The 14,564-nt window shown below is 35.1% G+C and overlaps 1 protein-coding gene across 1 annotated transcript in view; it reads left to right on the top strand.

Moving 5' to 3' along the window:
* IL1RAPL1 (interleukin 1 receptor accessory protein like 1) overlaps positions 1–14,564 on the top strand; it is a 356,120-nt gene that overhangs the window by 58,374 nt on the left and 283,182 nt on the right. The window contains exons 3-4 of the mRNA XM_026069048.1: positions 6,149–6,335; positions 8,344–8,497. Coding sequence (XP_025924833.1) covers positions 6,149–6,335; positions 8,344–8,497 — 341 coding nt within the window. The remainder of the gene's footprint in view (positions 1–6,148; positions 6,336–8,343; positions 8,498–14,564) is intronic.

The raw sequence follows: 14,564 nt of genomic DNA, 5'->3' as shown, positions 1-14,564 counted from the left end.
AACTGTGTGAAACTTAACACCTCATATGCTGCTATGAGGAGTTTTCAAATGCCCGATTTTACTTATTCTTAAAATTGTTTTCAATCTGTGTGTCTAACACTGGATTAATATTATATGTTAGTAGTTTAATATTGAAAAGAAGATTAATAATCTGGTTTTATGAAGCTGAAGGATGTTTGTGTCCTGTCTTTGTAAATTCAAAACTTCTAGAAAACCTCAAAGAAATTAAAACAACCAACTATTCTAGGTAACTAAGTAACTAAGATTAACTAATCTTAATAAAAAAGCTCATCCCCAAGCTTTCTTCTCCTAAACTCCTTTAAACTTGTGGAGTTACTATTTGTAAAAACTTTTCTCTGAAATTTGACAAGATGATCTATATCCATCCATGGAGACACTGGAACCCCACACAGACTTCTGCCTCTTCTCAGTAGAAAAAGAAAGGCAAAAAAATTTCCGTTGGAAATGAGATTTTCAGACGTACACTTATATTATTTGTACCCAATAAGCAACTACTTCACAACTACTTGAATAGACAAGATCTCAGCCTTATATTAATCAATAGAAGTTCTGTATTTGCAAGTCCTTTCACCATGCAATATTCTTGCCAACAGTTCATTGTTTCTTCTCTTTACTACATAATTGACTGGTTGTGATCAAAAGTGTATTCCTCTGGGATATTCTCATAATCACAATACTTGGTCCAAATAAAAATACCTTCATATGGAATACTTTTGTCTTTGCTTTTCCCAACTTGAAAAATTTATTCAAAATCAAATACTTTGAGAATATTTAGAGAATTTAACCTGTACATCCTGTTAATCTGTAGGTCTTTGGACACTGTGGTTTTCCTAGGTATTTTGTGACAAACTTCACAAGAGTTTTGTTTTCCTACATATAGACAACAATGCAGGCATGTACTTTAGTAGGACAAGCCCAGACTTTTCCACAGAGTCTTTTCTTTATGCCCTCTGATTCCTCTACCATGGGGGTAGAGATCCCCATGATTACAGTGGATTATGATTCTAGTCTAGATACCTTAGATAAAAAATGTCTCTTTGCTTATTGCAGTTTGACCATCTTCTCTTCAATTAAGAAATAATAATGAAATGTATATGAATATTTCCCAGCATACATCTGAAAAAAACAACCATCATTATATTTTGCTTCAAAATGTCAGAAGGTTTGTTCAGCTCAAAAGTCTAATTATCAAATACTCTGTTCAGGCAAGATGCTAAAGAGCAAGTCTTTAGTTAAACAATGTAGTCATTCCCCATCTGGTGCTAACAAATGCTCCAGACCTCTGCGATGCATTGGTTTCAGGGTTCAAAATTGGTAAAATGCATTAAGGTATTAAACCTTGTCATCTTTCTGTATACAAAGTTTTATAGTTTTCACAGGAAAGATGAAATGCATAGAATATAGTCTAGAGAGGACAGGCTCAAATCAAACCCTTTCTCTTTGATTCAGTTGAAGAAAAGCTTTAATAATATTAGTGGTAATATTGGTGTTGGTAATCACACTGATGCTATAATATGGGTTATGTAGGTAAATGACCTAGGTTTCTAGGTTTTATTCCACTGGCTCACTTTTATTTCTAATTGCATAATATTAAGAAAGATGGTTTTAAAAGCAATGAGTACTGCAGTTCCTTGAGCTGATGAATGAATGATGGTCATAAAGCAGTTTCAGTTGCTAAGAATTATTCTGAGTGTTAAATTTTTTTTTGTAGAAATAGTTACTTGCAATCTTAATTTTTTCAGGGACCGGTCTGTCTGATGAATTCAGTTGTAAAGTATTCCATAGACCCATCTATTACAAATTGCTATAATTCCATTTAATTCAAGGAAGATAAAGCTGTATATAGCAGTTGAGAATCTGAGAGAGCTATATATCATCATTGATCTTATTTCAGAACACACAAAATAGGGTCAAAAGTTAAGCAGAGGCATTAGGGGCTTGCTGTGAGTGCTGGGTCACTGTCTGGAGAAGGAAAAAATTTTGTAGTATGGCTGGATTTGCGATTGTTTTGTGCATCTCTTTTCTACTTTTTTCTTCTTTCTATCCAGATCTCCTCTTTGCTGAACTTTTCTTTTCTTTACACCGTCGTTTCACACTTCACATTCTTCTCTTCTACAAATTTAACCTTATTCTTTTAGTTCTGCACATAGAACTTTTCCACTCTTCACTCTGTCCTGTTCCTCTCTGTCACAGGATCTGAATTTCAAGGTGTCATAAGATACCCAGTATGAATGTACTTCTATGAGAGTTTCAGATCAACTAATATTAAGGAGAATCAGGTAGGCATCCACTGGTGAAGTGGATATCAATTCAAGCAGAGAAATGGGGTGGGTGAAATGCGGAAGCCTTCTGTTCTTATTTAGACAGATCTTTGTTATTCAGTACTCTGTATGCTTTCGCGTGGCTGCTGTACAAACAAGAGAATAAACAATATCTGTTAAGAAGTGGTGAAGCTTTGATTCAGAGGAACTATAGGAAGCTGGGCATTAGCGCAGCTACCCCTGGGATACAGGGGAAGACATGGAGAAGTTAAGTCTTTTACGCATTCTTCTGTCTTATCTTTATCACAGGCTTTCAGGTACAGATCCTTTGCTACTGGGCCCTAAAAACATATGGACGATGAATGGCAAAAAAAACAAAAGACGTACAATGGAATCAACATATTTAGCAGATACTATTGCTGTTGTTTTTACTTTAATGTTTATAGACCAGGAATATACAAATAACACAAGTTAGGGTGCAGACTGCCTTCTGAGACCATGTCAAACACAGGGATAGCTGCTGTCATACCATATGAAATAGTTTTTGTGTATGAGAGATGACAACTAACGATTTTTTTCTAGTCCTAGTGAAAAAGTTGATCTTGTGGGCAAGGAAGGGGAAATATATAGAGTTCTAGTGAGTTACTTACAATGTTTTTGTAACCTGTGTGATTTACACTGCCTGAAAGTTTTTCTAGTAGCTGTCTCACAGATGACAGGTTTTAGGCCAGTGTTGCTTTCGAACATAGCTGCCAGGTCCTAAAGGCCTGTGGCTCAGATCACCTTGGAGAGTGAAAGGAGAAAAGTTACTTGCAGCACTTGCTCTTAATAAATAATGTATCAAAGTTTCCACTGGGTTATAAAGTACACAGTGAATAAAATAAAATAAATACACAGAATCCAGTGATGTAGGGTATTTTTGTTTAGTTTTGGTCTGGTGCCTCCAGTAAGACACACAAAGAAGATTTCCTTAGCTCTAACACTAACATTTTTGACCCTCTGAGGCATATGCATGCTTGCTCCCAGGCTCTGCTGCCTGCTGCACATTCTGCTAGCTGGGGGGCTCCACATCTACTCAATCAGTTACACTCCAGCTGTAAACAGCAAACGGCTCACCTCTTCCTTCTTCTTCCTCACTCCCGCCAGGGGACTGTTTGAATTTTCATCCTGTTTTTCTGATTCTGTGAGTCCGTTAGTTTGGTTTCCATTGTCCATATTGTTTTATTGTGCTCTGCCTTCTATATCATTCTTTTTGAGTTTGGTTTCTTCCCAGCAATCTTCTTTTTTCCTGGCTGCAGGCTTGGCTTCTGACGCAGAATACCAGATGGAGTCGGACTGACAGTGCAGTTAGTATGTGGAGTCTCAATAAGAAAGTCTATGTCACCTGGAGGCATCTGGAGTTGTAGGTTCCTGTGATGATACTTTAGACCCTCGAGAGAAAATTCTGTTAGGGAACTTAGTTGACTAGTATCCAGCCAAAATGTTTCCGTACTTTGTATCTGATAGCTTAGGATGTAAGTATTTTAAAGCCCAGTCAAGTTGTGCTTTTGCCTGCAAAAGGTTTTTATTCATATGGCTCAAATCATAGACGCTTACAACTTCGAATCATTAAACACTAAAATCCTCTTCAAGCAATGTGTTTAAACCTTCTGAGATATTTCCAAAATACCTCTCTTCCTACAGAGTAGGAAGCCTAAGTTGCATCTGGTAAAGGATCTCCTATTGCAACGGAAACGTGAAGGTGCCTCAGAAGAGCTCTAGCAATTGACATTGCTGTTATTGCAGAACAGAGCCCTTAGTAGACCAAAACATAAATTAAATGTTTGTCCGATTTCCTCTGAATATTGAAGGAAGATGAAAACCAAAAATGAAAATTTTCCTTAGCTAATATCTTCAGAGAAATGGGATTGCAGTTAAGTGCCTTTTTCCAGGCTTCTTCTAGGAATTTTTAAACCATGAGACTCAGTGATCAAACAAAACATAAAACTCAAACACATGGAAAAGAGTAAAGAGAACATCTAAATGTATGCGATAAATATCCAATGCTTCCCTACATATTTTCCCTGTCATCCAATAGTGTAGCCCTGTCATATAGTTTGTGTACTCTGCTCTTGACCCTGAGAGCTTGGTGGGTTGCTGAGACCTTCTCCCTGTTTCCAAAGGGTTGGTCTTTCAAGAATACAGAAAGAGAATATTACTGATTTTGAAAAACTGACTTAGATGACATTTTATGATGTCCTTAAGCTACAAGTAAATATTCCAAGTAGCACCTAAATGGAGGAATAATGTAATGTAAGGTACAGTAATGCAAATGTGTTCATTAAAATGCTGAATGATTCTGACTTGCATGTACATGTAAGAACTGGCTCTTAAACAGCTTAAAAGTTGAAAGAATGATCAATATTCAATGAATACCTTCTTTGCTTTGGGTAAAGTTTAGACAACTCTATTTTATTTATACCACCAGATTCCTGAATGGAGTAATAAATTATAGTTAGCCTTAACTTATAGGGATGCGATTTTGTTTGTTGTCCTTACATGTCCTGAAATTATCTCTATAGCTTAGGGTCATTCAGTTCCAGAATCTATATTTCTAAGAGTAATCTCTTATAAAGTAGTTACTTATATCTTCCTTTTCAGGTTTATATTTTCTTCAGGAAATGGGACTGTCGAGTGCTTTGAATGAAGTCTCTCTTTCATATTTTTCATTCTTAGAAATTTCTATCACCCCTTCTTGAACAGGAAAAGGAAGCTTTTTAAGAAGTCTAAAGAGAATGCAAAAATGTAGCTATCTTTCAGAGCGTGCCCTGTCAGATACTTGACTGCTGTAAATCAAAGATCAGCTCATAGAGTCTGAGAATGAAAATAAGTAAAGGAATGTTTTCTGAGTGCTCTCTGCAGGACCCTCTTTCAGCAGATTAGGGGTCAAATGCATTTACAAATCAGTAGGAGAGAAATCTTGCATTGTCACAGTGTGTTCCTGGGGAGTGCTCAGCTTCAGACACTCTCTTGCTGCCCATCTGGAAATGAAAATGAAAAAAAAAAAAAACAAAACCTTTTAAGTAATTTTGGCTCTAAGACTAATTAAAGTGCATAGTGAAATGTGGGAAGCAAAACAATGTTCCCTAGTCTCTGACTGTCTGGCATATCAACATTCAGCAGCAGAGGAAGTAATAAGTTTCAGGATAGAGCCCAAACTAATGAAGGTTGCAGATAATGCAGAAGTAACATTTTGGCCTGGGAATATGGGGATTGGAGGCTAAGGTAAATAAGTTAGCAGTCCTTTAGCTTAAAACATCCTTTTTTTCTATGACTGGAAGGGTTACAAGACTCATTTTAATCAAAGGCTGCATAAAGGTTACCACTTCCACTTCAAAGCACGCTCAGATCTGATGAATAGGTGGCTTAATATCCTGGCTCGCAGTGGGATGCCAAAGTCTCCCTTTGGCATTAGCCTGCGGTACTACAAAATGATCTCTTCACCCAGAGAACTGTTGTAATAGTGTTTGTCAGCAAGATGGTTGTCGTGTTTCACTGGTAAAGACATGAAGCTTTTATTGCATATTTGCTTTGGAGGAAATTGTCCTCAAATAAACATTATAAGGACAGTGCTGTTAGAAGGAGTCTGAGGAAAGGGAGAGATAAACCTTCAGTCATAGAATAAGGCCAACAGCGTCTAAATATTGTATGTAGTGGCTGAAAAAGCAGCAAAATTATGATGAAAAGCTACAGAATACATGCAAAATACAATGTTTTATTTTCTCTCTCTTGCTTGGGATTAAAATAATGACTTAAAAACAATGTCATGTGCATTGACATTTATTTTTTCATATTAGACTTTTATTTCTATTTTTATTGCATTACAGAAACTCCACTTACTGTATGAAAGTGTCCATTTCGCTGACGGTGGGTGAAAATGACACTGGACTCTGCTACAATTCAAAGATGAAATATTTTGAAAAAGCTGAACTTAGCAAAAGCAAGGAAATCTCATGCCCTGAAATAGAGGATTTTTTATTTCCATTTAGGGAGCCTGAAATTCTGTGGTATAAGGTAAGGAACGCAAGACATTTTTTATCTTCAACAAGATATTATGCTATGTTCTGGTGATTTTCATGATCTAAATATGATATGCAACTTGGATGGCTTTAAGATTTGTTAAGAAATAAACACCAGAATAGCCACCAAAAGGATAGGAAAAATGAACTAAATGAGAAACAGATTCAAATTCTTTCTTGGTAAACTTCAGATTTAGTGTTTTGTTAATATCCATTTATGGATGTCATAAATAACTGGCAGCTTTCTGCTGATGAGAGGGCTAAAAAAGCCAGTTTTGCCAGTCTGTGCTGGTCTGATATGCTAAGATACAGTCATGTAAGCTGTAAGTACAGCAACTGCTTGTCCTATACCAAGCTGAAGGGTATGTTTCCAGAACCTCAGACATAAAATCTGTTTGGAAAAATATAAATAGAAGAGCTGCGTATGTTATTATCTGAACAAATTGCTTGATTTTTGCAACACAGAATTCAGCAATGACTTCCTAAAATTTGGTATTGGCATATTAGCTTTTACTTGAAGTTATCAATACTTCAATAGTTTTCATTAATAACTTTATTTCAGTATTGTATACTGATTTCTAGATCTTAAGGGTCCAGTTCCAGAAAACAGGACTGCCTGTGGGCAGCTTACTGTAACATCCATGCATGGCACCTTGAGTTCTGGGTTTCTTGCTGTTTGCAGAAAATAGTCAGTACCCCAGTGTTGTAATGCATACAATTTAAAATCCCCCAAAAGTTCCATAAATCTGAAATTAGACTGTGTATTGAGGAATATCCTAGTTTAACTATGTGGTTGTATGCATTCTAATTATTTAAAAAATTTCCTGATAATGTACCTGATAACATTATAAATGCTTCTAAATATGGGACACAAGACGATGTTATCTAATAGCGGTGAAGACTTGTGTTCTATAAGGATTCTGGCTGAATTAGCTGATTTAGAATATCTGAGCTGAGAGGTAACCAACTGTTTGCTTATATTTGTCTTGGATTTTATATATGTAATACAATACATAACTAAAAATTTATCAAATTTAAAAATATGACTGGCTTCTCTAACAATAGCTCAAAAGCAAGTCTTAAGAGTCATTTACAGCATTGTATGAATGTGCTCAAACAAGCTCTAATACTTTAACATTGAAAAACAAGCCCTGAATGCATAAACAATGATTATGCTAAGCTAATCAAGTAAAATATTTTATGACAGTCCGTCAGAGGACATTATGTCTCATGAAAAGCATCAATCCCCATTTCTAATACCTTATGAATATATTGGTTAGCAATGCAAAGATGTTTAGAAAACTTAGAATAAAAATATTCCAAGAAACTTTTTCAAATAACACCTAGGTTATTTAAGTGAAATCAATTTAGGGAGCCAACAAACATGCAAACCAGAATGTATATTCTCTATTATTTCACAAAATGTAATATTTTGGTAGTAAAAATTAAAATATAGAGTCATTATTTTTTGTTGATACAGAACTTACCTATTGTTAAGAGTTCAAAGATTTGATTCTAAGATGTTTTCAGAAAGAGATCTGCAACTCATCCTGTTTCTCCTCATTCTCATCTTTTTATATTTCTCTCCATTTTTTAATCATCATTTTATTAAAGCAAACAAACAAACAAAGAAACAAGCCTTTCTCCCCTGCAACCTGTTGCTATTGGTAATATAACAATCACAGATCACAGATATAATTGTAAGAGCAAATAAGTAAATGAAATAGGAGCTCCTCAACAAACTGACGTCAAAGGAAAACGGCCATAGGAATCACATCCTCTTCTTTTTCTTGTCAGAAGGGCAAATGTTATGTCATTTAGTCTTTTTTTTTAATCAACACTAAACTAAATGGAATGAGATATTTGAGATATTTAGTGTATGTAAAATTCATGAATATGTTAAGCTCTTTTGTAGCCTTCTTCGTTTTGAACAATACTGACAGTAGTGGTCCAGTTTAAGTATAAGAACATAGTCACTGATGTGTTATATTATCTTTAAACAGGAATGCAAGTCAAAGACGTGGAGACCGAGTATTGTGTTTAAAAAGGACACTCTTGTCATTCGGGAAGTTAGAGAGGATGACATTGGAAATTACACTTGTGAGTTAAAATATGGAATCTTTGTTGTCAGAAGAACTACGGAGTTAACAGTTACAGGTAATTGTGGGCCCTTGCTATGTTATATATAGGAAAAACATTGAATTTTGTGATTTGGGATGTATTTGAGACATTGTATCTACTTAAACCTCTTTTGCATAAAACACTGCTATATGCCTAAGTACGAACAGTTAATATATCAAGCTGTCCCGGATACTTCACACTAATATGTGTAATATTTTGAACAAGTCTTGATTTTTAGTCTGTTGCAAAAGTTCACAGCGAGGTCATGTTTCTGATTGGAAAACAGGGACAAGGAACAGGTAACTTCAGCATCCCTACCTCTAATGGAAAATAAGATCATGAAGTTCATCATACTTTTTCTTGTGGTTAAATGCCTTGGGACATAAAAATACCTGTACTGGATCAGATCAAGTTAAAAGTCTGTTTAGCCCAACCAGGTGACTGCAACAATGTAATGGACATTTAAGGAGTACTGTCTGGACAGTGTGTGAATGAAGCATGGTATCATTCTTCCTCTGATATTCTCTCCCAGCTTTCTGTGGCTGGTAGTTCAAGAACCTCCTGATCTCAGTCATCATGTGTAATGGTTACCAATTAACCTATTTTCCATTAGTCTGATTATTTTTTTTTTAATCCATTTATCCTTGGCTTCAACAACAGTTTGAAGCATCAAATTTCACAGTGTAATTATGTAACATAAACAAACTGTATAATCTTGCAAACAGCAATGGAAGAAAATGAAATTAATATAATTCGCATTTAAAGCTACCATATCAATATATAAAATCCATCATAGCTGAAAACAAAAATATATGCTGGAATAGGAATGTCCAGAGCTGGAGAATATTATGAACAGTCTATTAACTTCTCCATTCTTCACCACGTCTCTAACTTCTGTTTTGTAAAAACATAAAGACTATAGCTGAACTTACACCTAAGGTAGAGAATTAACCTCTGCAGTTATAAGATGACATTGGAAGACAGGAGTCATGATCTATGTAATGCTGTGTAGTTCCATGTCATATTCCCTCAAAGAAGGCAAAAATAGGATTTTTGGGGAAAATGATGGTTATCTGGATTCATATTGTTCACAAAGGTGCTTGCTCGTGCACCCTTTGAAGCATCAAATAAGCAAAAGAATTTTGTAGAAGGAGTTCTGTGGCTTTTTCTTGTTACATTTGAGCAGCCAATATAGAAATATATTGCATGCTGAGAATTAGTGACTGCATTTATGTTGTGCATTAGGTTGAATTGTAGCAGTTTCCTGTTATGGTGAAAAGTTTGCTTTCTATTCTGAGGTATCCCATTTGCCCTCTACATTATCAGAAATTACAGTGAATTATGGTTTGTAATTTTCTTCTAGTAGATTAGTCTGGCAATCATATTGTTTATGTTGTTTTGAGAGAATTCAGGTAATCAATCATATTTATTTAAGCTCAATAACCTGGATCTCTTCATAATGTTTCTTGTATACGGAATTGATTTATTTGGTCAGTACAGACAGGCAATTACTGTCTAGTGATTAACCTCACAGTAAACATCCATATACTCTGTTTGATTGACTCTCATATGAAAAAAGCAGAAATAGAGTCCTCAAGAATTTGATTTATACCAGAAGGAGGTTGTCAGTTATCTAATATATGATGTATGGACTCAAACGGTACATATCAGTCCTCAGGTGATCCCTTCAATCACTGTAGATGGGGCTCCACTGCACAGCATTATTTAAAGCAGACTCAGACTGGCAGAGAGGAGAAAGAAAAAAGCATCATAACCAGATGCATCTTACTGTTTGTACTAATGATTTTAAAAAATTAATTCATCACTTGTGGTATAGGTAGGAGTTCAGTGTTTAATGTTTAACTAGATAGAGACAGAAAGAGACTTGGCTGATTTTGATGTGCTAAAAACGAATGAATGCTTAAGGAGGGAAACGTACAATTTCCAAGTCTGGAAACCCTGACAGATGTAAGCATAACCTCCAAAGTAGTAAACTGCTTTGGTAGTACTGTAGGTCTTCATACCATCTTTATAGTATTATGAGACTGAACAGAATAAACAGACTTATTGATAGTACTAGTAATTTTAAACTACAGCGGTGCTTATGTCTTGATATGACTTTTTAGCATTGCTTCATAAGAAGAAATTCAAGCTTTACATGCCTGTCTTATTCTTTGTCTGTGCTGGAAAAGAGCTTACGTTTCCCTTGTTATATGTTCAAGACTATATGGTAAAACATACAGGGCGGGCAAGGGGTGTTGTTTGTTTGCTTGTTTTGAAAAAGAAATTAAACTTTAATTTAAGAATTAAGAAATAAATCTTGCAGCCAAAATAAAAGTAGCAAATTAAACTGATAGTTGATTACTTTACTGTATTAATCAATGCTTATTTAAAACTAAGAAACTGTGTGTCTTTTTGGCATATGATCTCTTACATGAGAAGAAATGTACATTGGAGTAAAGCGTATACTATTGACTAATTGTTTTTAGAGTAACAGTGGAGCTCTTTTCTTTGTTTGTTTTTTGCCGTTCTTCTAACTCTCCCATGTCTCCAGACAGTATTGATAAACAAAATTTTTGTCAGCTGTTGCTAAGAACAAATTCCATCAATAAATCCCAGCTCCCCAAAAAGTCAGAAAAACATTTCTAAGACATTTGAAATTTCTATGACAAACATTTTTTATTTAAAATAAAAGAAATTCAAAAGTATGAGTAAGCAAATAGTTTTGAGAATTAGCAGTTTGTTTCATACTTTCCATAAACTTTTAACATACAGATTGGGGAACTTGTAAAGTGTTTATCAAAATGAGACTTATGAAAAATAATAACTCTCTGTATTCATTAGCATTACTTTGTCAGTGCTGTCCCCCCTGCTCCCACCATGACCATGCACCCATGGTTAGAAAAGACAGTCACTGAAAACATTTCCATTTTCTGTGTGCTATTTTTCCGTGTTTATGTAATTAAGACTGCAGCTTGGACTTCTACCTTTCTTTTTGTAATGAGAAAAGTTTTTTCTGGAATATATCATGGTTCCTCTAAAAATAGAAAAGAAAAACCCTCTGATGTGAGAAATCCATGAGCCAGATGTTTTGTATGTGTAAATCCATATTATTCTATAACAGTTGAAGATCCACCTTCATGCATTATTGCCATTGCCTAAGTATGAAACAAAATGGTTAATTATTTTGCTAAGATATCATAGGTTGGTGACATAACAGGACTCAGTGTGTTAAACTGGGTGTAGAACTAGACTGAAACAGCATCCTTCCCTTTGCATAGTACAGGCAAGGAGAAAAAGGCAGAGTATCCAGAGAGTAGAGTTGCACATTCATAGGGATATGTTCCAAAACTACAGTTTATCTAACATTTTCATCTTCCTTTGGTTCTCTAAAACTCAGATAGAAATAAACAAGATAAAAAGGATCCTTTTGCAATCTAACATTATTTCAGTGGATAGCTTATCTATGAACAGTTTATAATGAAAACTTTTCTGAATATTGGAAATTAAGTTTGGGGCCCAAGCAGTTATTTGTTCTATAAATCAGATGAAAAGAAAAAGCTCTTAAGACCTCCTGAGAATGATCCTTTGCTGCTTCTGTGGTGTGAAAATGATGCTAAACCTTGTTTTCATAGACTTCTTGTGCTACTTTACACAAATAATTTATCTATTCTTTGTTTCTACTAAGGACAATTGAATCTCAGACTCTAAAGACATGTGCAATACCTACCTTTAACAGAATGGCAGAACTATTACTGAGGTGTCATACATACTTACATATGAAGAATATGTAATCCTGTAAATATGTCATAAGTACACTGACATTCAGACTGATCTGAAGTTCTTACTGATTTTTAAGACAGGAGTCTGTTATTCTTTTAATAAAGGAACAATAAACATGAATCTTTACAGAGATGACTTAAGACTATGTGAAAAAGGATAGAAAACATTTTACTGAGCTTATAAAAAGTCTTAAAAGCTCTCTTTCTAATATTGCACATAGGAATGGTGGTAGAAGGTAAAACATCTTCACAAAAGTTTGATGGAAGAGCAGGGCAATATGTATAAGCAACAGCAATAGCAGGAAATGAGGTAGCAGCTCCTGGATTACCAAAGACACCGAAGATGAGCCAGTTATACTACTGGTGACATGGTAGTAGTTTAGCTTTCTCACCTCTCCTTCTCGCCAGGCAACTGTGGAAGATCATTAACTAAAAGACCCTCACCCTGTTTCTACACAACCAGTTTGGCAGGCTTGCTGTTTTCTGTAGGGAAGCCGTTATTATTACAGTCCATTAAATTCTGGATATAATTATACAGGAATTTGATCTCCAATATTGATGTTTTGTATGCTTGTTACGTTAACTTCAGCACTTCACACATTACATACCTATATGCCTAATAGTCAGACTTAGAATTAAGTTAAGAAAAAAAATGAAAATGTTTTGAAAAAGATCAAACTCACTTTATAGGTGGTATCCATCTCATCTAACTATAGCTATTGAAAATCCCTAATCCCTGGAAAGAAAGTACTTTTTTCTACCTGTTCTAGAGTGAGGAAACACACTCCCCTTTGTGGCTTAAATTGTATGCACTGAATCCCATTTTAGGTACACCTTTAAAGTAACAACCACAAAATAATGACCACTTTTAGTCATCACATTTTTGGTTTTATGAAAAAAATCTTGTTAATGGCAGCCATGTGAGGTATATTTTCCTTACCAAAAATAAGTATATACTTTACTTTCACTTCAAAATATGATTTCATCTTAGAATAGTTATGTATCTGGCAGTTTTCTATTAGGATATCTTTTTGTTTTTTTAAACTTTAATGTTGCTTGAAAGATCTGTATCTTACATTGGAAATATATTATCATCTAAATGATCTGAATCAATTTCCATTTTCTACTAGCTTCTGACTTAGAAATTATCTACTTTGCAAAATACAAACTATGCACGCTGATTCTTACAGCTTGTCATTAATGAAAATGTTCATATAAGCAACATAATTGGTGGTTCTTGGTTTGTGGTTATGTAATTGCATATTAAAAAAAGTGCTGCGATGTACTAAAACATCTGTAGACATCTACACCTTCAGACTGCTAGCATTAGCAATTTTTTCCTTAATATGTGGAATTTTAATAAAAGGTGTATCAGCTCCCTGTGACAATCTTAATTAAGGACATGTTCAGACAGGGGAAAGGTTCATATTTTAACAGCATGGTATTAATTTAGTCAGAATGCATAACATGGGTCAAAAATACTTTCCAGCAGTAATTTATTTTAGTTAAATGTTAAGGTGATTATTATTCTTTCTGTTGCCTGTACTACTAAGATATTGGCAAGCACAAACTCTTCCAGCCTTCACAGAATTTCATTCAGGTCAAAGGAAGTCCAGCTTGAGTCTAAGAGAGAATGTATATGTATCCCACTGCAATAACAAATATTTGTTCTTGATGCACATGATAAAGCAAACAGACCCTGTCAGCCTTGCAGCTGGAGCATTACTTATTCAATTCTTCCATGACTTTTAAATGTTAAAATATTTTTTCCATTCTGTTAAAAGAAGTCCTCATACCTTGCAGATGGAATCAGAGCTAATCAGCAGGTTCTTATTCCTGAACTCTTTTCTCAGAGACACGCTTCGTTGTCTTTATTCATTGATTAGTTTCCTTAAAGTCCCCTTGAAAACAACTCCTACTGGAATGAGAACGATTTTGGATTTAGTGATTTGAGCATGTTCACCATCAAGCTACAGTAATATTAAATGTAATGTAAATTGATAAGAGTCTTTTCATTATTGGCATTTAGCCTGCTTGGTCTAATTGAAAACTGAAAATACCAGTTTATTCTTTCCCTCTGCTCTCCATGACTTCTTTCTTCGCTAGGTTTGTAGGCAAAAAGTGTGGGTTAGATGAGTGGACAGTGAGGTGGACTGAGAACTGGCTGAATGGCAGAGCTCAGAGAGTTGTGATCAGTGGCACAGAGTCTAGTTGGAGGCCTGTAGCTAGCGGTGTCCCCCAGGGGTCAGTACTGGGTCCAGTCTTGTTCAACTTCTTCATCAATGACCTGGATGAAGGGACAGAGTGCACCCTCAGCAAGT

Source organism: Apteryx rowi, unplaced genomic scaffold (assembly GCF_003343035.1).
Source record: "Apteryx rowi isolate R43461 unplaced genomic scaffold, aptRow1 scaffold_285, whole genome shotgun sequence".
Classification (NCBI taxonomy): domain Eukaryota; kingdom Metazoa; phylum Chordata; class Aves; order Apterygiformes; family Apterygidae; genus Apteryx; species Apteryx rowi.
The sequence above is the reverse complement of the archived record's forward strand: the minus strand, read 5'-3'. Positions and strand labels throughout refer to the sequence as shown.